At 47.3% G+C, this 27,136-nt stretch overlaps 1 protein-coding gene across 1 annotated transcript in view; it reads right to left on the bottom strand.

Moving 5' to 3' along the window:
* Window positions 1–27,136, bottom strand: part of ASTN2 (astrotactin 2) — a 614,159-nt gene that overhangs the window by 236,269 nt on the left and 350,754 nt on the right. The window contains exons 11-13 of the mRNA XM_024762620.1: window positions 9,402–9,526; window positions 6,175–6,279; window positions 3,007–3,186 (exon numbers count right to left, since the gene is read on the bottom strand). Coding sequence (XP_024618388.1) covers window positions 3,007–3,186; window positions 6,175–6,279; window positions 9,402–9,526 — 410 coding nt within the window. The remainder of the gene's footprint in view (window positions 1–3,006; window positions 3,187–6,174; window positions 6,280–9,401; window positions 9,527–27,136) is intronic.

Below are 27,136 nucleotides of genomic sequence, written 5' to 3' on the forward strand. Positions count from 1 at the left end.
CATGACTTCTAGTGGCTGGATCACAACAGTGGCCAGAGCCCCGTGATTAGTGAACCTGGAAAGGCTGGGACGTTTGTTTCTAATGTCTGGGGACACTGGATGTGGGCTCAGGTTGGAATTTAAACACCAGCTCATTCAGTAGCAAACTGTGTGGCCCTGGTAAGCCCCCAATCTCTTTTAAGTTCAGATTTCCCTTCTCTAAGATAAAGGGTGAGTATTTGCGCCTTCTCTGCCTCAAGGGGTAGGTGGGAGGACCGAAGGAAGGCTGTGTGTAAACTGTGAAGGGCTGTACAATGTCCGTGGTTCTTATCCACACCCTGTTTGGTCTCTTCACAGCCTGCTCTTTCAGCCTTGGCCTTTCCTACCAAGAAGAAACCACCATCTGGGTCTAAACATAGATTTCAAAGAATCCTGGAGCACTCCACCCTCTACCCTTGCTGGGTTGAAAGGATATTTGCAGGGACTAGTGACACAGGTGCTTTTCAGGGAGAAATGAGGGCTGTGGCCACACATTAGCAAGAGCTGTGGCCAGGACTACAATCCTCAGCTGATGTCCATAACGTCACTTCACATTAAGTTTTTTATGTACTTATTGCATGCGATGTGTCTTACCTGTATTCTCTCATTTCATTCTCCCAAAAGCCTTGTAAGGAAATTACTATCCCTCACTTACCAAACAAGGAGACTGAAACTTAGAAGTTACTTTGCCTGAGGCTTCCTGGCAGGGATGTGAGAAGAGGTATCGGGACTTGAAATCCTGTCTGTCCCACTTCGACACTGTTCTAATCCGTCTTCTTCCCACAAGCTCTGCCCCAAGAGTGATCAGCTTCCAAACCCAGATTCATCCTGACCTGGTCCCCAGTGAACCCTGGTTTCACAGATGTCAGTGACACACAGTTGACATATAGATGTCAATGACACACAGGTGGCTGGGGAGAGAAGGGACACACACCAACTATCTCTGAGTCCAGAGTCCTTTCTGTCCTTCGTGGGCAAATTCCCAGGTTCTCATCCACCTCCTCCCCAGCATCACTTGCAAATTTAAAAGTAAAACTACAGTGTTTGATGTACCATCCAGGTGGTCACATCAGGTAGAGACAGAGAGAAAGAAACACACACAGATCAGCCGGCCTCAGTGTATCCCTATGCTCTTCTGGGATCGAGCACGGATGAGGGAAGAAAGAAAGGTACCTTTGCCCTGGAAGCCCAGAAGGAAAAGCTTCTGTACCAAGTTCACCCAGCAAGTTTGTGGAAAACTTGAAGGTTCTCTGAGTCTTGAAGGGGGTCCCCAGCTGCTGTTTCAGCATTCTGTCTGCCCTCGTCCCCATCTTACTTGCCATAGATTCCATGCATCCATTGTATATAAGAAATAGCATTTTCTGGAGTGAAAAAGTCCAAGGCCTGGAAGCAGCCGAGGGTGGAGATGGGGTGGGATTCAGCATTAGCACAGCGTCCCAGGCCCCAAATGCCGGACGAGGCAAATTGGTGCAGTGGCCACAGTGAGCGAAGGTTTTTATAAACATAACCTAATTGTATTACTTCAAAGTCCGGAAGCTTATTGCCCTGCTTAATGATGTGTCACCTTATTTATAGGGTAGCACAATGAGACTTCTATTGATTTAATGCACTTCCTTAAAGACTGTTGTTGTCACAGCCATAAACCGGAGCTATTCCCAGACAACTCAATTATTCCCCTGCGCCTATAAACCACCCCCGGTGCCCCAAACAGTCGCACACACGAGAAAGGTAGGGATGAGACCATGACAGGGTGGAGAGCGCAAAGGGAATTGTTCGGGAAAAGACAAAGGGCTTCATCCCGTTGGGGATGAGGGGCTGCATGAGAAGAGCTAGACAGGGAGTATGCAGCGTCCCGCTCTGTCTTGGCTCTATCCAGAGGAGCTGAGTGACTCTGAGAAAGATTCCTCTTCCCTTTCAGCCTTAGTTTTCCCAGGTACGCAATGGGAGTGCTGAGCCCAGTGAGACCTGTCAGGTCCCTGTGGCTCCCACATTCTGTGGTTTTAGGAGTTACGGTCGATCTGGTTCTTGGAGATAGGAAGGCTGGTCCATATGGAGAAGGTGCAAGCACGTTTTAACACTACGCCTCACCCTTTCCGACCATCGAGAGACTTTCTTTTCAAATTAATTGATAATAATAGTAACAATGGTAACAGGAAGTGATCCTCACCCTGCTACCTGTGTCTGCAGGGCACTTGACTTGTTGGCTTATCTGAGATTCATCTTCTCATCTGTGAAATGGGGCTGTGACTACATGGACCTGTTATAATACATAATGCATGTGTGCCATAATTCCATCTTTCTCCAAATGCTACTGCATAAACCACTTTCCTTTAATGTAGGAGGGAGACAGGAATGGCTAAAGTACCCATTTCACAGGAAGGGAAAACTGAGGTGGGAAGGGAATGGATTTCCCAAGGGGAGTGGCACAGACTGGTCTCCTGCATCTGGGAAATTCCAATTCTGATAATAGCTGATAATCGGAGGGAAATAAGATCTGCTGACCCTCCCTGAGGATAAAAGTCCATGGCAGAGACTTGAAACTGTCCCCCAGACATGAGGTGATTGCTCCCAAAGGAGCCAGAGCTCTTCTTGGGTTCTTTCAAGAGCCTGAAGAGAAGAAGGTGTCAGGGAGACACACTCCCACCCCACAGCCTCCTCCACCCGCCGACCCTGGCAGTTGTTTCAAGGGGAGAGAGTGGGAAACAAGGAGCGTGCAGTAGAAGGCCAGGGTTCTGGAGTCTGGAACACCACCCCGGGCTCTCAGGAAATGCCTGAACTGAAAGACTCCTGAGAAAGCATCACACGGCCCTTCATTCCATCCACAGTGAACGAGAAGCCCAGAGAGGGGCAGGGACTTGCCTAAGGCCACCCAGTTTCTATGGGGCAGAGCCAGGATTTAGCTCCCAGGGAGCTCAGTTATCTCCCGCCAAGCAGCCTTACCTCCGCACTGCATCTGGCAACCACCTCCAGCAAGCCCTCCAGGCTTACCTTTCTGATACTGGAGCCACAGCTGCTGCTGGACCTTCTTGCTGGGGAAGTGGATGACGCAGGTGAGCTCGGAGCCATAGAGGGCTTCCGCGACGTAGTGTGAGCCGTAGTGCTGGATGAAGGACAGCAGCTCCTCCCGACTGCTCTCCTTGGTCAGGATCTTGAGGACGTCGGTGAAGCCTGGACAGAGGAGCAGCACGCAGAGGTGGTCAGGCTTGGGAGGCTGGTGGCCGGCAAATGACAAGCCTGGATTTGGTGCTTTATCCATCACCATGGTGTCAGCCAAATGTGCACAGCTTTCCCTCACTTATTTTGCAAAGACTGCTCTCGCTGGTGGACACACAAGACACTAGGACTGACAGGGAATCAACAGCAGAGGAAGGCCTATAGCTGGCGACCTGAACATCGCAACCAGGAAAAATCAAAGCTGATATCTACTGAGCACCTAGCGTGTACCAGGCACACTGCTAGATGTTCCGGACACTTTGTCTAATTTAACCTCAGCCCAGCACTGCAGTCCCAACCATAATAAGCCCTGTCGAGTGGATGAGCAAGTCAAAGGTCATAAACTGGAGCTGATTTGCCTTTGGTCCTCCAGCCAGAGGAGCTAGGATTCCAACCCACTTCTCTTCTCACCCCAGGATGCACGCACTTCCCATGTACCCAATTATCCAGGGCCTGAGCTGTCCACGGCTGGAGCCTGGGGGCTGCACTGGCCCAGGCTCAGCAGACAGTCTGTGTCCTCATATCTGATCCCTGGCTTAGCTTCCTGTAACATCACTTCCCTTTCTGTCCCTGCCTCAGCCTCCCTAAAACAACAGTTATGTCCTTTCTCCTGCCGTTGTCAAGGGCCTCCTTGCTGTTCCATTGCCTTTAGTCCTATGCCAAAGGGGCCTGAGTCCTCAGTGCCTGGCACGGGGCCTGCACAGCACTCACTCAGTAACCACTGCCCCCCTGCCTTCTTTCTCCTCCTACAGGCAGGTCACCAAGCTATTTTTCCAGGGGCCTTAAGACCTTCTGGGCTCCTCCCTGCTATGGATAAAGCTCAATGACCTTACCTGGGTATCCCAGGCCTCCAAGGTCATCTCCCATGAGCTACATACATGAGGCTTTATCTGTGGCCAAATCAGTTTTCTTATTTCTCCTGTGTGTGATCTGGGATTTCCATCATTCTTTCTTTATGTATATCCCTCCCACACTCTCAACACACACACACACACACACACACACACACACCCACACACCACGATTTACCTGGAATGGACTCCCACTTCCTCCCTAAGTCACACTCATGCTTTCAGGCCCCAGGAAGTCACCCCTCCCCCAAGAAGCTTTCCCACCATCTGGAGCACCTACCCTTTGCACCTTCAACAGGCACCACCTTGAAAGCAGAAGGTCTGTCCTGTTTGTCTCTGAGTCTGCACATGCACCCTTCCCCACCCACAAGTCAGCCAGGTTCACGGCACAGATCCCGGACACGGCAGGCACACCGACGCCCATTATTATAAGAACAACTGATTCTGTGCCACATCAAACTAAAATGTAAAAGAGCAAGCTCTTCTTCGACATTAAAAATGCGCTCCAATTTGCGAACATTTGATTTACAAGGGAGTTCTCCGGAGCATCATTATTGATTAATTAAAGTAGATACACCTTTGTAGTTCTAACAGGAACACAGCAGTGTTATTCACAAGCGCAGGTGTAAAGGTGTGGGTGGTGGTAAAAACAGAAACAGGGCTCAAAGAATGGGTCCTTGATTAGAACAACCCCTCCCCATCAACCTGTTAACCCATGCAGCTGGGTAATTAATGCAGCAGAGTTAATAATGAGATGGTTTCTGTTAAGTAGTAAATAACACCATGGAGATGCCCGTGGCTCTTTATCCAGGCAGACAACACTGCCTTCAAATCCCTGCCCTGCTCCTGTTCTGTCACTTACTAGCTGTGTGACCTTGGGCAAGTTACTTAACCTCTCTGACCCTCAGTTTCCTTATCTGAAAAAAAAAGTGATAAAGAATGCCTTCCCCTCGAGACTGATGTAAGCCCTAAGATATGAAACATTATAAAGCACTTGGGTGATGTCAGCCATAATTACTATTTATACTTCCCCATACCCAGGCTAAAAGAGTTCCATGTTGCTCACAAACAAAGCAATATTGAAAGGGAAAAGAGGAGAAAAGAGCTCGCCCACCATTTCAAGATACTTGGACAATAACCCAGTGGCAGTGTTATGAGTAAGAGTCAGGGTAGAAAACCCAAGGCCAGGCCCCATCTTTTCAGTTTTCATTTCCTTACTTTTCAGTTTTCATTTATCTTTTATTCCTTCATCAAAACGGAGCACCAGTAATGTGCAGGAATGTAAGGTACAGGAATAAATAAGACCCAAGCCCTACCCACAGTTCTTAGGTTAGTGGGGGAGACAGACAGGATTCCGATGTGAATCAAGCACTTGTTAGTGCTTTAATATAGGCAGTTGAGCACAGGGAGTTCCTTGAATTATTCCAAAGGGTATAGATAATGGGGGAGGCATCTCCGAGTAGTGTAGGGTGTGCGAGGAGATCCAGGCGGAGGGAACAGCGTGCGCAAAGTCACAGAGACAAGAAAGAAAATGTCCCATTTTGAGAACAACAAACCGTCCCCATCAGCTGAAGCACAGGGTTCATGTGGACAAAGTGTGAGCAGTGTGTGTGTGCGTGCGTGCGTGCGTGCGTGTGTGTGTGTGTGTGTGTGTGTGTGTGTTGGTGGGGGGAGGGGAGCAGGGACTGCATTACTGCTGAGTAGGAAATGGGCAGGAAAAGAAATCAGCCAGGAGAAACCAGAGGAATCAGTGCCTGAAAGAACTCATACAATCCACACACCTGAAATACTTCGAGAATGTAAGTGTCACCTAGATTATCATTTGCCCCTCTCTCCTATTCATCCCCCACACCCTGCTCAGACACCCCTTCCTCCAGGAGCCTCTCTGACTCCCCAGAATGGACAGCGGCCCCATTACTGCATTGACCTGCTGCAGTGTGTGGACACCACTGTCCTGCCTGCTTGTCTGTCTGCCCTAGTGGGTAGGTGGGTGGGGCGGGGCCTCCTTCCCTCAGCATCTCCAGGGCCAGCATCCTTGGCAGACCTGAGCTGAACCACGCCAAGTCCCCTGGCTGCGGGCGGCAGTCCTCACCTGCCGAGAGGGTGATGGTGCTGAGCTTCACGCGGTACAGGTTGCTGCGGACCCGCCATTGTTGCACCATGGGGTAACCCATGGCCTCATCATACCTGACGTCTCCTGGGGAGGGAAGAAGAAGCTCATGTGAGCCCAGCACTTAGAGGCCTCACCCTACAAGCCCACCCTGCAGCCCTGGGCTCTGGGTAACAGCCACCTCTTCTAAGTGGACAGAGGCTCGGCCCTAGAGTGAGGGCTCTCTCTGGGGCTGGAAGTTTTATCTGGACTCCACCTCCAGGCCTCTGACCTCAGCCCCAACCCCGCCTTTTCTCTCTGCTCTACAGCTCACATGGCCCCCTTTACCCTACAAGCAAGAATGGGTTTACGGTTCCACTAACTCTGGTGGCGGTTTGCCATGGGGTGCTAGATACACGGTGCCTCAGTTTCCCCATCTGATACCATGGCTACCTGGGCTGATCTTATTTCACAAGCGTATTGTGAGACTCAAATAAATTAATAGCAGTGGAAGTCCTTTGGTCATCTTGAAATGTCCTACGTGTGGACTGGAGGCCAGAGAACCACAGCCCATTCATCACATACGGCCTAAGACTACTTTTGCACGATGACAGCAGGGTCGAGCAGTTGTGACAGAGACCATGTGCAAAGCCTAACACATTTACTATCTGACAATTTATGTTTGTTCACCCTCTACAGACGGTTTCCTAACATGGAAACATAAGATGTCCTTTGGCATCTCATAAAATACCTGTGCGTACACATAAAAGGTTACCATTTCAAACAAGACCAAGAAACATTGGCTAAACAAAGTTAAAAAAGATTTAAAAAAAAAAAGCTGTATAATTTCTCAGCACCTTGAATAAGTTTGCAAACATTTTTGACCAAGGAGCCCCGTTGTTAGGTTTCACTGGAACTCATGTTCCATAGAATGCATTGTGTGAAACACAAGTGCAGACAAAACATACACAGAGAAAAACAAACACACACACAACAAAATGTTAGCAAGTGGTTAACTTAGTGTGGTGGATGTGTGAAAGATCCTGGTTTTCTGATTTATATTCATCGTCATTTTCTAAATTTTGTACTCTAAGCGCTGCAGACTCTCTTTTTTATAATCAGGAAAAAATACGTGAAAAAGAAATGCTAGTCACATCAGCAGTTACTGTTATTGTTGTGTATCCTCTGCAAATGGCAGGCACATTTTCAGTCCTTTTCTCTTGTCCCCTGGTGAGGAGGCACTTAAAGAGATATTTGATACCAAGATGCAAATGAGAATCTCACTGGAACAAATGATTTCTTCCTGGACATTACTGCAGTATTAAAGTTGTCCATTACTATCAACTTTTTTCCCCCCCTTAGCCTCAGGAATAATATAATTTCTTAGAGGCTTTCTTTTCATTTTAAAGTAAAATATTCATGATCCCCAAAGATATGTCCACTGGAGGGAGGTTGTTTTGTTACAAATACGTCCTCTCTGTTTATCTGCTCTGCCTGTCCTTTCCTTCCTCTGCAGACACCCGGGAGAGAAGGAGAGAGGGTGGGAGAGGAGGAGAGGGCCGTGTTTTGAGTCAGGGCAAAGAAAACAGTCTGTACAGGAAGACTAGACACCAGCACCCAGGCAGCCTCTGCCCCGTCTATGATTGCTTGCCCTAATTCAGAGCAGGCTTGGAGGGGCCGTCCCCAATAGAGGGAGGCAGATATTCTGATGCAGACTGTTGATGCACTTGGTGGAATGGTGTCCAAAAGGAAACAAAACAAAGCAAAACAACGTTGCTACCTCTTTTGATTATCAAGAAAACCATCTTCCCTGCCCCTCACCCCATCCCTGGGCCACCCCCATAAGTCATCATCACTCCATCCCTCACTTTCCCCATCCCTGGTCCCTCCTGGATTCCAGCTTGAAATATAAGCCCCTTCAGTGAAATGTCAGCTTCATGAGGTCAAGGCCATGGTCTATATTATTCCCACTCCTGCAGAGACAAAACAGAGCCTGACATATAGTAGGCTCTCAATAAATACCTATTTACTGACTCACTCACTTCCTTGCATACTATTCCTGACCAAAAACCCATCCCCAGTCCTACTCAATCTCTGACCCCCACCTTACCTGACTCTATCCTAGATCCCCACCAAAGGATTAGGGGTAAAATGAAGTCCCGGGATTGGGGGGGGGGTATTTTTTCTGGTAAGTAAAAAAAAAACAAAAAATAGTAACTCTTAAAATGTAACAGCTCCTTTATGAGGACACCTCCAAGGATCCCCAAATCAAAACAAATAATCCTAAGAGTCTGTACCACTAATGCAGAACCACAATGTACTGTATCACAAAAGCAGAGCCAGGGTCCTTACATCTTGGGAAAGTCCCCCAAAAGGGCAAGAGAGAAACTGGGAGAAGATGAGGTGGAACAGATGGGCATCCTGCAGTGGCACAGAAAATACAACCCTCAGGAGAGCCTGCAAAAGAGGGCTTCTCAGTAGGGGAGAGACGGAGCTTGGGGGTTGGGGGATGGACTGCAGAGTGGAGTGAAAAGGGCAGAAGACCTGGAGCCATGGCACCCGGTTCTAGTCCTGGCAGATTTACTGTGTGACCTTGATCGGTCCCTTCACCTCTCTGAGTCTAGATTCCTCACCTATAACACGAGAGGAATGATACCCACCCCCCCAGGATGGCCCAGTGCCCACATTCAAAAACAGCTTGTGTAACTGAGATGCTGTCAACTGAGAGAGGCTCCTGGTTGGGGTGGGGATGGGGGAGGTCCACTTATTTTATTTTAAAACGACTTAAAAATGAACTGCATGATCTCACTCTTATGTGGAATCGAAAAACGTTGGACTCATAAAAGCAGAGAGTAGGATGGCTGGAGGCAGGAAAAATGAGGAGATGTTGGGTAAAGGGTACAGAGGTTCAGTTACGCCGGATGAGTGCGGTTTTGGGGTCTAGCGTGCAGCCCGGTGACTCTAGTTAATAATACTGCACTGTGTACTTGAAGTTTGCTAAGAGAGTAAATCCGGCCTCGGCTCAGAGCTTGGAGTCTCAGGGAAGCCCCTAGCTCTGCACAGTCCATGAGTCCAAGAAATGGTAGGTAGGTCCCTTTCCCATCCCATCCCTCACGAACACAGAGGCTTGGCAGGGCCCATCCTGGACGTGCTGAGAGCTGAGATGGACTGGAGAGCAGGTGTGTGTGTGGTCAGGGAGGCTGGGGAGGGGTCCAGCATGTGTGTCTTACCGGTGAGCAGCTGGAGGTCTGGGAGGGGCTCGGAGAGGACCCCCCGGCACTGCTCCTCCACCGGCAGCGGGATCACCGACAGCCCGTCGGCCAGCTGAGGAAAGTCCTTGATGAAGTTGTTCTCCCTGTGGAGAGGAGCAGAGAGGCTGCCAGATGGAGGAAGTGGAGGCTGCAGGTGCTGCTGGGAAGGAGGGCAGGGAGCTCGTAGTCACAGAAGAGACTGACTCGCGAGCCGGTGAACAGCCTTGGTGGGATGCCTCTGGCTCCCTGAGTCCCAGCCCTGAGGCCATGGTGCTAAGGACAGGTTCCAGAATCCGGCAGGCTGGGGCTTCAGTCCTGGCCCACCACTTACTAGCTGTGTGATCTTGAGCAAGTTCCTGGTCCACTCAGAACCTCAGTTTCCTTTTCCATGAAAGTCAGATATCAGGGTGGTTTTAAACACTTAATGGGAGAAAGCTGCCAACTGCCTAAGACACAGTCTGATATTCTATAAACTGTCTCTTTGGCTGCTAAATGTCCCTTTACGTAAGCGGTGACAACGGTGAGCCAGGATGCGAGGGAACTGAGGAGAGTGTGGAGTGCTTGAAGAAAGAGCGGGTGAGACTGAGCTGGAGAAAGGAAGGCTTGAAAGAATGGGTGTTGGAGTGCTTAAAGTGGAAGGATCCTAAGAGATCCTTTGGATCAAACTCCTCCTTTTAGAGATGGGGAAACTGAGGCGGGGAGAAGGGGAGCAAATTTCTCACAGACAACCAACGGGTTAGACTCAAAACCAGATCTCCCCACTCCTAGGCTAGTGCTCTTTCTTGCCCTAAATTCTTCAGGTACCCCTGTCGCTTCTCTGCAGGGCCACTCCAGGAAACAGAAGACAAGCCTCGGGGTGCCCTCGGGGCACCGAACCCTGAACAAAGGTAGTCTTAAGGTGTGGGGGATGAGGTGATAGTGCATTGCAGGGGGGCAGGCTTCAATCTTCCAGACAACAGACCTGCCTAAAAATGGAAGAGCCTGCCACTGCGAGGTGGTGAGCTTGCTGTAGCTGAGAGTATGCAAGTAGGAAACTTGATAGCCACTTGGCATGGACGGTATCCAGGGCATTTCTGTATTCAGATCTGACTTTTGAGGTCCCTTCTTATTCAGAAATCCTCAGAGTTAGAGACACTAACTACAATCTGGAGAGGAGGAGGGGGAATTGAAGAACAAAGGGAAGGGGAGGTTTATCGCTTCATTTTGCCACCTGGAATGGGCAACCTTGAAATGAAAATCAGAAAGAGGCAAACAAATATCTGTGATGCCAAAGCAATGCCTTTGAAGCCTGGATCTCGGGCAGTTCCAAGGCAGCCAAGCAAGCATTGTGACCTGGCTCACCTTCCTTTCTGTACTGCACGTCCCCATGCACTCCACCCCAGGCACCTTCAAAGCTCACCCTCTAGTCATGCATTTAGTGAACACCTTCTCGGTGTCCGAGCCCTGAGCAGGTCAGAATCCAGGGGAGGACCCACTGTCTCCATCTTCAACATCACCAGCATCTCCGTCATCATCATCAGTGTCATCTTTGACAACCACTGATTGAATCCTTAATTGGCTAGGATCTCGCTAAGCACTTTGCATCCCTTTAATCATTTAATCTTCACAGTGACCCACGAGACAGTTATCATTATCTTCCTTTCACACAAAAGGAAAAATGAGGTTCAGAGTTAAGAGGTGGTAAATTTGGGAGTGGAACCTGGTCTCTCTGACTGCACATCTGGTGAGGTAAGCGGCCGGGCCTTGGACTGTCTGCTGGGCACGCACGAGCACGACGCTGAGTTTCTAGGCCCACACTTGTACAGTGAAGCTTGCTACGGTGTGCATCATGGCTGTGCCCGTGTTTGTCTGCAGAGCCGTACTTGCTTATGTCTACACGTGTGCCTGTTGTCGTGGGTTCCACCTAGGTGTTTGTGGCTGGCCTTTGATTTGTCTGCAAACTTGGACATGTGGGTCAGCCATGTGAATAGAAAAAGAGAACCTGCCAGGGGTCATGGAAGTGCCCCCAAGTAGCATGTAACACCCACCAGGGACTAAGGAACTAAGTTTCTTCCTGTCCCCCTCATGAGGTGGCCTCTTGTGAGACAGACCTTCCCTTAGACATACAATGAGGTGGAGGCTATCCCCCTGCCCTAGTCATTCAACTAACATGCGCTGAGCACACGCTCGGGGTGGAGCCCTGAGCTAAGTACTCAGGATCCAGAGATAGACTGGCTTCTCCCTTTGTCCTTTAGATCTTCCCAGCTGTGTGGGGGAGACAATGGATCAGCCATACAGAACAGTCAGTAGGGCCAGCTATCAGGGATCTGGATGGGCTGGAGGCTTTTGGCTAAAGGTCCCTTCCCCACGAGACCCAAGCACTTGTTTTATGAATAGGAGAGGGCAAGGCTGAGATGGCTCTGAAGATTGAGTTCCTGATCTGCCCACACTGCATCCTAGCTGTGAAACCTGGAGCAAACCACTCAAACCTCAGTTTTCTCATCTGTAAAATGGGGATCCTAAGCGCTCTTCAGCCTGCCTTAGTGAAATCACAATAACAATGATGGCAAAAACTGTTGAGTACCTCCTATGCACCAGGCGATGTTCCAAGTACTTCACATTAGTTCTCACCCAACCATATGAATTAGGTGCCCTTAAGACCCCTAGTTGGGAGGTGGAAAAGCAGAAGCACAAAGCAGTTATGTAACTACTTAAAACCGCACAGCCGGGAGGCGGGAGATCTCAGGTGGTCTGGCCCCAAAGCCCACACTCCACATCCCTGCACAGGTGCGGGGCACTGAAGACGCTGCCTGTGACAGTCACAGGCTGTCAAAGCTGGAAGAGCCGTAGCACCCCTGGGTGCACTGAGCCCAGACAGGCTGCAGCCTAAAGAAGGGGTCTGTTACTCATTGTAATTTGACCGCATACGAGGGACTCTGCTCTCCAGGTGACTTCACGACCCTCACTCCAATGTTGTGAGATGAGTGCCATTACACCCCCTCTTGACTGATGGGGAAATGGAGGCTCTGAGACGTGAACTGACCTCCCTGGACTTACACACCAAGTGCATTTGGGAAGAGGGATCTGAAGGCAAGCTCGTCACTTCTCACTTTACCACCCAGGGTCACGACTTCACATCTCTGGCTATGCATTTATAATCGCAGAGGAGGGGGACAGGGACATCCTCGCCAGCCCCACGTTCCTCTCCTCTAATACTTCTGCCTTCTATTTAAGCTGGGCTTGACTCTGGGCAAATCTGACCTCAATCTGACCTCAGGAGGGCAGGGGGCCAGCGCACACTCCCCTTCTCGGAGGAAGGTTTTCGCAGGACGCAGGGAGGGTCTCAAGGAAGAGCGTGAGAAGGTGGGAGACCATGGAAGGGTGGGAGTTCACAGGCCAGTGCGGAGAGCGGGGAGGGAGGGAGGCAGGGGTGGAGCAGGGAATGACAAGACAGCTGCAGCAAAGACCAAGGACCAATGATGGCCCCTCAGGACTGGGCCCTTTCGCGGCTGCCTGGGCGATGGCCACAAGTCCTGCATGGCCTCTGCCAGCAGAGGGCGCCCAGGACCCTTGCATTAGTCAGCTCTCCCGGGAGGCAAAACAGGATGGGAAGAGCAGAGCTGGGAAGGTGCCACTGGGCCGAGAACCTCAGGCAGAACCCAGACAGCAACTTCAGAATCCACCCACCTAGGGGAAGTGATGGGGGCGGGGGGGATGGCAAGGTGCTGGCTGAAACTCAGTTGGTTCGAAAACAAATCCAGATTCTCAGAGCTCGTGTGTACGTGGGTGTGCGTGTAGTATAAACTACCAGGCAACTAACGAGTCCTAATAAGAGGCAGATAGGAAGAAGAGTAAGTAATATTTGTTTATTGATCCTATTTGTCGATCATCAGCTATGTCCTAGGTAGTGTGTCAAGATACATGTGAATGTGTATGTCATTTTCACCACATGAGAATTCTATAACTACTATTATTATTCCCATTTTACAGATGAAGACATGGATCCTTAGAGAGGTTAAGGAACTTGTCCAACTGAGGTCCACAGTTAGGAAGTGGTAATGGGGCTCCTGGCTGAGAACCTGGTACTCAGTAAGCACACATTCACTGGATCAATCCAGAGCCCGTGCTCCTGATCACCGGGATAACCTGAGACCAGGCCAGGGAGGGGTGTGCTTCCGAGCCCAGGGATATCACTGTACGTGCATATCTGTGTGTGTGCGGGTCTGCATACGTTGTGTCTCTAACGGTGACAGGGCTACTGTTTCTTTGGACAAACATCTCCCCCGGCAAATATCCATGAAAACAGTTCAATCTCAATTGACATTATATGGAAACAATTCATAAGATTTTTAAAGTAGCAGATCCTGGGTTCCGGGGACTCAGGAGAACTCTGGGAGTGGGAGGTCTCTTTCACTCCACAAATGTGTTTTGGGGTCTCCCATGCACGCTAGGGGAACGGCAGTGGGAATTCAGAGGAGGTGCCTGGTGGAGAACGCAGGCACTCTGTGAAGGTCTCAAGGCCTCCACCATCTAGCCCCTGCCTACTCCTTCTGCATTGTTTCATGAACCACTGCCCCTGCCCGCGGTCCAGCTGCACTGATTGGCCGTAAGTTCCTCTCATGGGGCATACTCACTTCCTACAAAGGGTCGGCTTAGGATTTGCCCTCTCTCTGGCAAGCTCTTGGCCCCCAGCCCCCTGCAGCAGGCCAACTCCTACTTGTCACTCAGACCACACATTATTCCTCTGCCCTTCAGAAACCTTCCCAAGGTCAGTTCTCCTGTTACACCCTATCATAGCATCTTGCTCTTTTCTTCTAGGAAGAGCCTCATAGTTCCTAACCCAGATGTGCTCTTCGGGACCTTGATGGATATCTACTCTCCCACTAGACTGTGAGCTCCACGGGGGCCAAGACGATGCCTGTCCCATTTGCTGCCGCCTTTCCCAGGGCCGAGCCCCATGTCAACTGCATACAAAGTAGGTGCTCAATGAACATTTGTTGTGGAAGCAAAGGAAGGAAACCCAGAGACAAAAGTAATGTGTGTATGACCTACGTGGAGTCCTTTCTGATGTTTTGTTACAGGGTACCCAAATGCTTTAGTTTCCAAGGGATATTGGGGATTTTAGTCTAAAATGCCAGCCTTTCCATAAGAAGCTTCAAAACCCTACTTTTTCTTCCTCTAACTTCCTAATATGCAGAAACCCTGGCTCCCATGGAGCTCAGACAGGGGCCAGGGCCACAGAGCTAGCGGGCACCAGATGGGAAAAAGTGATGTCACTCAGCAGAGGCCGGCCGGAACTCCCACTCTTGGTGAGTACGTGAACACACGTGTGCATTCACATCGGGGAGGTGCAGGGGATGGGGTAGGGGGTGAGGAAGGCTAGGATGAAACAGGAGGACCAGTCGAAAAACCACCCCTTGCAAGAAACCATGTCAGTTTTCCCCACTTGGAATAAATCTTTCTTGTCACTTCTCTCTCATGCCTCTTGTTTGTGAGCAAATTCCAGCAGTTACCTTGGGATCTGGTGGTGGAAAGGGCATGGGCTCAGAAATCATACAGATAATGGATCCAGATTCTGGCTGTGTGACCTTGGAGAGGTCACTTACACTTTATTCATTAAATATTCATTTATTTATAAATAAATATTCATTTATTTATTAATGTCATCTGTAAAATGGGAGTAATGAGTTGAACTTCAAGGGTTGAGGAAGAGGATCCATATAGAGTTAGCTTTTTTTTTTTTTTACTGCCTACTCCTTCTGCATTGTTTCATGAACCACTGCCCCTGCCCGCGGTCCAGCTGCACTGATTGGCCGTAAGTTCCTCTCATGGGGCATACTCACTTCCTACAAAGGGTCGGCTTAGGATTTGCCCTCTCTCTGGCAAGCTCTTGGCCCCCAGCCCCCTGCAGCAGGCCAACTCCTACTTGTCACTCAGACCACACATTATTCCTCTGCCCTTCAGAAACCTTCCCAAGGTCAGTTCTCCTGTTACACCCTATCATAGCATCTTGCTCTTTTCTTCTAGGAAGAGCCTCATAGTTCCTAACCCAGATGTGCTCTTCGGGACCTTGATGGATATCTACTCTCCCACTAGACTGTGAGCTCCACGGGGGCCAAGACGATGCCTGTCCCATTTGCTGCCGCCTTTCCCAGGGCCGAGCCCCATGTCAACTGCATACAAAGTAGGTGCTCAATGAACATTTGTTGTGGAAGCAAAGGAAGGAAACCCAGAGACAAAAGTAATGTGTGTATGACCTACGTGGAGTCCTTTCTGATGTTTTGTTACAGGGTACCCAAATGCTTTAGTTTCCAAGGGATATTGGGGATTTTAGTCTAAAATGCCAGCCTTTCCATAAGAAGCTTCAAAACCCTACTTTTTCTTCCTCTAACTTCCTAATATGCAGAAACCCTGGCTCCCATGGAGCTCAGACAGGGGCCAGGGCCACAGAGCTAGCGGGCACCAGATGGGAAAAAGTGATGTCACTCAGCAGAGGCCGGCCGGAACTCCCACTCTTGGTGAGTACGTGAACACACGTGTGCATTCACATCGGGGAGGTGCAGGGGATGGGGTAGGGGGTGAGGAAGGCTAGGATGAAACAGGAGGACCAGTCGAAAAACCACCCCTTGCAAGAAACCATGTCAGTTTTCCCCACTTGGAATAAATCTTTGTCACTTCTCTCTCATGCCTCTTGTTTGTGAGCAAATTCCAGCAGTTACCTTGGGATCTGGTGGTGGAAAGGGCATGGGCTCAGAAATCATACAGATAATGGATCCAGATTCTGGCTGTGTGACCTTGGAGAGGTCACTTACACTTTATTCATTAAATATTCATTTATTTATAAATAAATATTCATTTATTTATTAATGTCATCTGTAAAATGGGAGTAATGAGTTGAACTTCAAGGGTTGAGGAAGAGGATCCATATAGAGTTAGCTTTTTTTTTTTTTTCTGGCCACACCACACGGCTTGCAGGATCTTAGTTCCCCGACCGGGGACTGAACACGGGCCCTCAGCAGTGAAGTGCGGAGTCACAACCGCTGGACCACCAGGGAAGTGCCCCCTAGTTATCTTTAGTGCTAGTTCCTTTTCCTAAACCCCGTACCAGATCCTGGATTCCTTTGAGAGCCTCAGAGAGCCCAGCCCGGGGCCTCCTACAGCACAAGCCCCCCAAGAATCTGTTCAGTTGTGTACAGAGTAGGGACAGGCTTCTTCACCTCCTATGCCCCCTGCATATGACCTCCAAGCGACACAAACCTATAGGGAGCCTTTCCCCGGAGCAAGTCCCTTGCGTAGCTTCCCTGTCATCAGCCATGCTGGCAGGAACTTGTCGACAAGCGAGGGAAGCTGGGCTCCTTGGCCATCCTGGCTCCCCCGACCCTTCCCAAGGTTCTCCCTCCCGCCTGTCCCCATTCAAGGATACGTGTGAGTGTTTTGGATACACAGCCACCAGCATGCAAGAGCCGATCAGCCCTCAGTTCTGGGGAAATTAGCGTTTAAATTGAGGTATTTCCGAGAAGTAAATCATCCCGGAGCCAGTCAGCACTGTCCACAGCCTTTCCTCAGTCAAGGGAAGACAATAGGAGTCTTGGCCTGAGCGCTGTTGAGTCTGCAGGGAGGGGGCTGCTCTCCCTGGCTCTCCCTAGGCTGCCCGCAGCCTCCTGAGAGGGTGCCATGAAAAAAACCCAATACCAATGAGGACGCCTCCCCTGGCTTGAACCATGACCCATCCTTCGCCTCCAGCTAAACTAAGCCTTTCTGCCAAGTGAGAGGCAACTTTGACTGAGATGTGGTTTCCTCTGTGATCAAGGAGTTGGGTCCCTGCCCTCATCTTGACTCTGTCAGTGCCTTTCTGGGTGGTTTTGGCAAGCCACTCCCTACCTCTGGAACCGGGAGGGGTGGGCGGCTGGTACAAAATCTTTGTTTCTATGAAGCTCATTCTCAAGGTGCTCACAGCCTAGCGTAAGACACATATTATAAATTGTGTGAAAATGTGTGCAAGGTGGATGATGGTGCTGAAAATGTTAAAACGAAGACTTTTTCATTCTCTATGAGTCATATTGGTCTAAATCAAAGGCATTTGTCCTTAGACAGGAGAGCACATACCTTCTAGAAGAGAAAGGGAGCCATCACTCAGCTTTGGGCTAGATCTCAAAGCTGACTTTGTAGTGACTTGAGCTAGACAATAGTTTTGAAAGCCAACCTGTGCTGGGAGTGAAGGTCCCTTATATATCAAAGGCAGGCCTGGCCAACCCAGATCATAATATCTTATTTTAATGGACAGTTGGTACAGGCTATGACCTCAGGGGAGTTCCCACAGGACAGAAAAAGGAAGGTGAAAACACTTTTTTTCTGCCACTAGTTCTGGGAGGAATTGCCCAGAAGACCAAGAGGCCAAGAGTTCAGGCTTGGGAGTCACCAACCCTCTTACTGGGCTTCTTGGAAGTCAACATCCCCTCCCTACTCACCCCAGCCTTGAGGGCGGTACCAACAAATGTTTAAATACCAACAAGGGTTTGGGGAAAATCCAAGGGGTATGGGGGTGAGCAGGAACGACGGGCTCTGCTCCCCTAGATCAGGGTATAATCTGGGGGTGGGTGTGAGCCCCTTTCTCTGAAAAGCTAACAGAAGGTCCCATGAGAGGGTATCAGTAGATGAGCAAGAGGCCAGCAGAAGTTGGCCCCCCACATCCTGCCCCTGCAGGGTAGAGAGAATAAAGATGACAAGACTTCTTGGCAGAAGCCTCCTGTTCCCAAGGAAGCGGGGATGGGGAAGGAGGCCTGAGATTAGAACAAGGGTCCCATAGAGGGTGGGGACTTTGTGACTGTGGACTTGGCAGTGGACTCCAATATGTAGCCCCTCTCAAAAGAAATGCCCAAGACCATCCGTATCACAATGGAAGCCAGTGCAAGGGCTGAGAGCCTAGCTCACACAGGAAATCACATAGTGAACGCCAGCAAGGATCCAGTAGACCACGTTCTTCCCAGCCCCCATCTGCACCCTGAGGCCAAGCAGAGGTCGGCGAGACTGCCTGGTAAGGGAAAGACAGGGTTGGCTGTTGAGGAGTTCAACTTTGAACAGACTAAACAGTTACCCTAAAGAGTATGTTCTGTATCCTTAACTGGCAAGTTGAACTACTTTTTTTGCTATCAGTGGAATGAAAACTTGAGGGAAATATTATATCGGCTGTAGAAAATTAAGAAGACTACAGTGTTTTGCATAACTGAGTTGCAGTGAAAAAAATGTTTGAACCCTTAACTATTTAAAGACGCGGTTATAGGTTAATGTAGTAGTTTAAGATTCATAGAGGAGGTTCAGAGACCCAGGGAGGGGCACTTAACACAGACTGGGGAGGTCAGGAAGGCTCCCTGGAGGAGGTGAGTCTTGACCGATTGGGAGGGGTTATCCAGGGAGAGTGAGGAAGGGAGGCGGGGGTGAGGTCCAGGCAGAAGTAATAGCATGTGCCAAGTCCAAAGGGGTGTGTGTGTGTGTGTGTGTGTCTGCTAAATGATGCTAAGGAATGTGCGCTTTATTCTGAGGGCAAGGAGACCCATTATAGGTTTTAAGCAAGACAGTGATGCCATCTGATTGGAGCTTTAGAAAGAAGGCCTGGATACAGGGTGGAGGATGGGCTGGGAAAGGAACAAGGCTGGGGTGAGGGAGACCAGGTACGAGGTTTTGCAGCAACCCAGCCAAGACATCATGGAGTAGCTGGATGGCAGAATACAGGTGAGAGGCACAGGTTTGAGCGAGACTCAGGAAGTAGAACTTGTTGGTCTCCATCATAACTGCATGTGGCGGGGAGTAGAAGAAGAGTCATGGGATATAAGTTGGGTAGTGCTGCCAGGGATGGCTGTTCTCTGCATGTCTGTCTCCATCCCAGGCCCTGTAGGTCTCGGTTGTAGGGATCTATTCGGCTGATTCCCCTCGGATTCCAGGATCTGGTACAGACACAGCACATAACAGCTGTCTCTTCTGGTTTAAGCCATCATCCCCTCTCCCAGGGCCTATGGCAACAGCCTGTTAACTGCGCTCTCTGCATCCGGCCTTGCCCCTCCGACCTGTTCACCATCCTGCGGCCAGAGTGATTTTCTAGAAGGACAGTCCTAACTCAAAGATATCACTGGCTCCGTGTATCGGTGTTCTGTTGCTGCCATAACAAATCACTGCAACCTTAATGCCTTAGAATGACATAAACTTCTTATCTTAGAGCTCTGTAAGCCAGATGTCTGACATGGGTTTCTGGGCTAAAGCCAAGGTGTCAGCCGGGTTGCACACCACCTGGCGGCTCTAGATGAGAATCCATCTCCTTGCCTTTTTCAGCTTTCTGAGGCTCCCCACGTTCCTTGGCTCCGTCTTCAAAGCTAGCCAAGACAAGTCAAATCCTTCTGGAATCACACGGCTCTGAGCTCCTCTCTTGCCTCCCTCTTCCACTTTAAGGACGCTTGGGATTACACTGGGCCCACCTGGATAATCCAGGATAATCTCTTTGTTTCAAGATCAACTATGGGCAACCTCATTTGTACCTGCACCCTTAATCTCCCTTTTCCATGTAAGATAATTTATTCCACGGATTAAAATGTGGACATATTGGGGACCGTTATTCTGCCTACCACACTCCAGTTTTGTGGGGTTTTCTTCCAGAATTATGTCAATGGCTCTCCCTTCATTTGCGGGTTCGATGCCCCTTCCCTGAGTTTGCACACTACCCTATCCTAACATTTTCACACTGGACTTGTGGTCCTGGTTACTCGCTGTCTCTTTCACTGGACCAAGGGCACTGTAGGACAAGGACCATGTCTGTCTTATTCACTTCTATGCATCCAGCCCTGACACAGTGGCTGAAGCACACAAGGGGCTTAATAAGTGCTTATTCAGTGAATGAACGAGTGCCTCCTAGCTGAATGGAAATGACGGGGGGCGGGTGCGAACAATGCATTCAGCTGTGGGACTGCAATCTCCCTCCTGTGAGGCCTGGATCATTGCCTCACTCATCGCTGCCTCCCTACCCACCTTGCCCCTTCTTCCCTAGATAGCTAGCATCAAAACAGCAGGATCATTTGTAAAGCTAATAACTATCGATTGCTTACAATGTGCTAGACATCATTCTAAGGGCTTTGCACATATCTCATTTCATGCTCACAACAATCCTGAAAGGTAAGAACCCTTATTCTAATTTTTATTTTTATTTTTTTTTGAAGGAGAGAACAGAGGTACAAAGAGGTTAATTAAGTTCACAGAGCTAGTAAGCTGGGCGTTGAACAGTCTAACTCTGTGTTCTTAAAAAACTACGCAAAAATATGCTAGGGATGTTTTGGTTTCCCCCTAAATGAAATGCTGAAAAATGAAGATTGAGTCACTGAAAACACCAGTGCTGGTTGAATGTCCCAGAGGGATCCCCACATTAATAACAGTAACTACCCTTTATTGAATGCATACCATGTGTTAGATGCTCTGGAAGATTTGTTTCTAACCTGCTCACTACAGACTGAACGTTTGTGTTCCCTCCAAATTCATACGTTGAAACTTAACCCCCAACGTGGTGGTATTTGAAGGTGGGGCCTTTAGGAGGTGACTTAGGTCATGAGGGTGGATCCCTGATGACTGAGATGAGCACCCTTATAAGAGAGGCGCCAGAGAGCTATTTGTCCCTTCTGCCACGTGAGGACATGGGGAGAAAGTGTCATCTATGAGCCAGGAAGTGAGCTTCCACCAGACACTGAATCTGTCAGTGCCTTGATCTTGGACTACCCAGACTCCAGAATGGTGAGAAATAAATGCTTGCTGTTTTAGGCCACCCGGTCTACAGTATTTTGCTATAGCAGCCTGAACAAACTCAAACACTTCTCAACAACTTTGCAAAGTAGGCATTATTACCTCGATGATGAACGTGAGAAAACTGGGGTGCAGAGAGGTGAGGTCATTTTCCTAGGGTCACAAACAATTGAATCAGGGCTGTCAGCTCCACCCCTCTACCCGCCTCTCCGACCATGCTCACACCTGTCTTTCTCTCTCCTGCCCTACCCTCATTCATACACAGGTGTGTATTCACACACACACACACACACACACACACACACACACTGAATGTGAAGCCTGGGTTACACAATGCACAAGGCTTCCCTCTCTAAATGCAAAACCGTTTCCACCAGTGGCACCAAACTCACTTTAGCATTCCAGGCATGGCTGTTACTAACTCCTGTCCTGGTAACTGCGATCCCTGAAATTGAAAGAAATTGCAGCCTAGAGAAACATTATCTTCTCCTCAGCAGCTTCGCCCTCCATCTCTCGCCTGTGTGTCAGCACCGGGATTCCTCATCCTGTCATAACACGGGGAACAAGCTGAGTTGCTGTCACTAGGTCCTCCGGAGTATCTTCCTGAACTGTCCCTCCAGTTCTCAAGAGAAGGGATCCAAGGCCCTGACAGCTTTAGAGCTGCGGGTGGGGAAAGTTCGACATCACTAGGTCCAACCTCTGCATTTTTCCAACCAAGTGCTATCATTATCTCTTTTTTTTCAGACGCTATAAATGAGATTTGAAGAGGGAAATTAGCCTCGCTCCAAATACAGCCCAGATGCAGCCGGATGAGATCCAAGCTTAAAACCTGCCCCCTCCCACAGATCTGCAGGGTGTGAGTGCAGAACTTCCTGGTCCGAGGTGGCAGCTGCCCCGCCAAGGGAGGGGCGCCACTCAGTCTAGATCTCTCTCTCCACGCCCTGAGCTACAGGTTCCAGTGTATCTCCCTCCCTGAGAGGTCTAGCTGCTAATTCTATCACAGTCAAGGGCAGAAGCCAATATCCCTGAACCTTTAGAGATATTTCAAGTGCAATTAGGATCTTCATATTCTGGTATTCAGGGCCCCTCCACCCCACACCATTATTCATGTCTATCTCAAGGATCTAGCAGAACAGCAGACGTAGAGCAGGGGCGCAAAAGCACTTGCCAAATGATTCCAAGGGCTGAGGCATTGACTCTCCCTGAATCCTAGTGTGTGTTCTCACCATTCCTCATGTGCATTCAATCCTGCACTGGAGGAGACCAGCTCTGTGAGGCTGTGCCATTAACTTGCTGTGTGGCCTTTAGCAAGTCGCTTCCCGTCTCCGGGGACCCTTTCAGCCCTGGGTCCATTTCCTTGACTAACATGGATGTCCCTAAATGGCTCTAGAGGGCTAAGAGGAAGTTCCCAAGGAGGAAGGAGCCATGGGAACCAGCCAGACACACCTGGATTTGCATCCTGGTTCCCCCTCCCATCCCCTGTGTGGCTCTGGTTGGACAGAACATTGCATTTTTCTGGGCCTCTGTTTGTTCATCAGAAAAACGGGAATGACATTCATCCCTGCCTCACATACTTGCTGTAGAGATTAAGAGAGTCCATAATCTGAACAGCTCAGCAGAAGGCCAGGGATTAGCAAGCTCTCCATAAATGGTAGCTACTGCTGCTGCAGAGAATACTGTCCCAGCACAGTTTAATTGAACGTTCTCAAAAAGCCTATCTTGATGGCGAATAAGAAAGATGCAGATTTTAGAGCTGGAACAGACCTCAAATTCTTTTGTTTTACTCCTTTCCACACAGCATACACAGCTTGTCCAAGTCATATGACGGAGCTATAATAAGAACCCAGGGACAGGTGGCCACTAATTTGGAATTCTTTTCTTTATAACATGGGTTTTGGTTTTGTTTTTGTTTTGCTGGTTGATTTGATTTTTTGTAATCACATACCCTACTCCTGACTTTTAGGGGAGTTATTTATGCTTGAGGCAATGCCCCCCAGCCCCTTGTGTTGAATACTTCTCTTCCTACCTCAGCATGCACAGAAACTGTTGTGAGGTGTCTGTTCCCCCCACATTGAGAGCAGAGACCGTGTCTTCCTTCTCCTTCTCCAGCTCCCAACAAAGCCTGAGATACATAGAAGAGTCTCAAAAACATTTGTGAACTTGAACCTCTAATAGGTTAGACTGCAAATTAAAAGAATAAAAAGATGTTTCAATTCTAATTATTAGAGAGATACAAATCAAAACTACAATAAGGTTATGACTTCACTCTAGTCAGAATGGCCATCATCAAAAAGTCTACAAACAATAAATGGGGAAGAGGGTGGGGGGAAAAGCGAACCCTCCTACACTGTTGGTGGGAATGTAAATTGACACAGCCACTATGGAGAACAGTATGGAGGTTCCTTAAAAAACTAAAAATAGAACTGCCATATGTCCCAGCAATCCCACTACTGGGCATATATCTGGAGAAAAGCATAATTCAAAAAGATACAGGCACACCAGTGTTCATTGTAGAACTACTTACAATAGCCAAGACATGGAAGCAACCTAAATGTCCATTTACAGATGAATGGATAAAGAAGATATGGCACATATATACAACGGAATATTACTCAGCCATAAAAAAGAATGAAATAATGCCATTTGCAGCAACATGGATGCACCTAGAGATTATCACAAACATCATATGATATCAGTTATATATGGAATCTAAAAAATGATACAAATGAACTTACTTACAAAACAGAAACAGACTCACAGACTTAGAAAATAAACTTATGGTTACCAAAGAGGAAAGTTTGGGGGAGGGATAAATTAGGAGGTTGGGATTAACATATACACACTACTATATATAAAACAGATAATCAACAAGGACCTACTTTATAGCACAGGGGACTCTACTCAGTACTCTGTAATAACCTGTATGGGAAAAGAACGTGAAAAAGAATAGATATATGTATATAACTGAATCTCTTTTCTGTACACCTAAAAATAATACAACATTGTAAATCAACTATACTCCAATTAAAAAAAGAAATTAAAAAAAAAGATGCTTCAAAACTCTAACTTAAAGCAACAGATAGGAAAAATCAGAGCCACATTTTAACTGACCACACAGCATCAATGCACTTATAACTTTATTCCTGCTAGTAGTTCGAGAGGTAAACCTTTTTTTTTTTTTTTTAAATCCAAGCCATGAGGTGCATTTTAGAATCTGAACATGTGACCTCAGAACAGCTGGTTCTGGTGTGAATTTGTGGCTGGGGTCACATCTCTGAAAGTTTCTACTTCCCCTTCGTCTTTCCCATTCCCCCTGGGGCATCTTGGAAGTCTTCCCGTATAGCCGTATCTAATGAGCTTCTGCAAAATGAGAAACCTACTGCAGTAGAAGAAAATCTACTAGCAATTTGCTTTCTTCTTTGCTCTCTCTCTCTCCCTCTTTTTTTATTAGTCATTAGCAATGGAGGAAGAAAACACCCATAGGCAGTAGAAAAGGCAGCACTATTTGCACGTACTTCCTGCAACACTGTGCTAATGAGGAGCGCTGACCATCTCTCACATCCCTTCGTGTTCAATTCCAACACATCTGACATCAGCTGTAGCCAAATCCAGAGCCCAGCTAGTGTGGACATTAGCCAGTTTACATGATAACCAAGGTGAAGTGTGCATACTGTTATAGGACAGTTGAAAATGGCTTTTAAGTGCTCCTTAAAATCAGTGGATGTCAAAACTTTAAAGGGGCCTAGGAAAACAAAAATCCAATTAATGAACACAATATTTGGCCTTTTCAAAATCTGACACCAAAATATAATTAAATTCAGTTTCTAAGACCCTGGATCTAGCTTCCAGTCTTGTTAATTACTGACCACATTGTCATATGAAATCACATGGCCATGCTCAGCCTCAAGTTTGCCTATAATAACTGTATCCACACGCACTGAGAATGGATCTTAAACTCCACCTCTTACTAGATGTGTGATCCTGGGAAAGTTATTTCATTTCAGGAGCCTCAGTTACCACACTTGTTAGGTGAGGATCATAATAGTATCAATTTTGACAGACTCAGTTACAAAGATCAAAAGGGGCAATGAATGTAAACAGCCTGGTATGTATTTAACTGAGTTGTGGTTACTGTTGCTATGATTATTATTTGTTTCCTAGTAAGAAGGACAAGGTTTAAGTCTTGTTCTGCCTTTTGCAACTTTGGATAGATTGCCACACTTTACTAAATTTCAGTTTCCTCATCTGTAATAGGGACTAAATAACAATACTGGTGATTCTAAGTTGTTGTGGAATTAAATGAGATGGTGCATGTGGCATGCACATGGCACCTCCTACTAGGCACTCTTAACTACCATCATCATCATCATTATTAATAAGAATGTAATTTTTAAAATAATATTCAATAGAAAAATCCCAAAGAATCAAGAGCAGCAACAAAAAATTCCTGGAACTAATAAGTGATTATGTCAAAATTACAGGATACAAAGTTAATATATAAAAGTCAAATTATTTCCAATATGTCAGCAATGAACAATTGGAATTTGAAATTAAAAACACGACACCATTTACACTGACACCAAAAACTGAAATACTTAGGTATAAATCTAATATGTGCAAGATCTATACGAGGAAAACTACAAAATGTTGATGAAAGAAATCAAAGATCTAAATGGAATAATAAATGGAAGATATTTATGTTCATATTCAATGTTGTTGAAATGTCAGTTCTTCCCAAGTTGATCTATAGATTCAATGCAATCACAATCAAAATCCCAATAAGTTATTTTGTAGAGATTGACAAACTCATTCTAAATCTTATATGGAAAGGCCAAAGACCCAGAATAGCCAATACAAAATTGAAAGAGAAAAACAAAGTCAAAGAACTGACATTACCCAACTCTAAGACTAAATAAATTACTAACTTATTAAATAAATTTATTAAATAAATTTTATTAAATAAACTACTAAGTAAATTACTAATGAAGCTACAGTAATCAAGACAGTGTGGTTTTGGTGAAATAGTAGATAAATCATAGATCAGGGAACAGAACAGAGAGCAAAGAAATAGATCCACACAAAACTATCAACTGATATTTGATAAAGGAGCAAAAGCAATTCAGCAGAGAAAGGACAGTCTTTTCAAAAAATGGTGCTGGAACAGATAGACACCCACATGCAAAAAAAAAAAAAAAAAAAAAAAAATCTACACACAGACCTTACACTTTTCACAAAAATTGACCCCAAAACAATCATAGACCTAAATTTAAAACCCCAAATTATAAAACTTCTAGAAGACAGCATAGCAGAAAATCTTGGTGATCTTGGGTTTGGTGATGGATTTTTAGATACAACATCACAAGTATGATCCATTAAAGAAAAAAAATGATAAGTTGCACTTTATTAAAATTTAAAACTCCTGCTTTGTGAAAGACACTGTTAAAGAGAATGAAAAGACAATCTACGGACTGGGAGAAAAAATTTGTAAAACATGTATCTGATAAAAGACTTGTATTCCCCCTCAAAAAAAAAAAAAAAACAAAACTTGTATCCAAATTATACAGAAAACACTTAAAATTCCACAGTAAGAAAACAAACAACCAGATTTAAGAAATGACAAAAGAGCTGAATAGACACCTCACCAAAGAAGATATCTAGATAGCCAATAAACATATGAATAGATGCACAACACATGTCATTCTGGAATTGCAAATTAAACAACAATAAAATACCACTACATAACCATTAGAATGTCTAAAATCGAAAACAGTGATGACACCAAATGCTGCTGAAGATGTGGCTGAAGCAACAGGAAGAGTTCATTGCTGGTGCGAATGCAAGATGGAACAGCAACTTTGAAAGGTGGTTAGTTTCTGACGAAGCTGCTGTGCTTCTTGCTATTTACTAAAATGAATGGAAAAGTCATGTCTATATAAAACCCTGCACATGAATGTTGGTGA

Source organism: Neophocaena asiaeorientalis, unplaced genomic scaffold (assembly GCF_003031525.2).
Source record: "Neophocaena asiaeorientalis asiaeorientalis breed wild unplaced genomic scaffold, Neophocaena_asiaeorientalis_V1.1 scaffold78, whole genome shotgun sequence".
Taxonomy (NCBI): domain Eukaryota; kingdom Metazoa; phylum Chordata; class Mammalia; order Artiodactyla; family Phocoenidae; genus Neophocaena; species Neophocaena asiaeorientalis.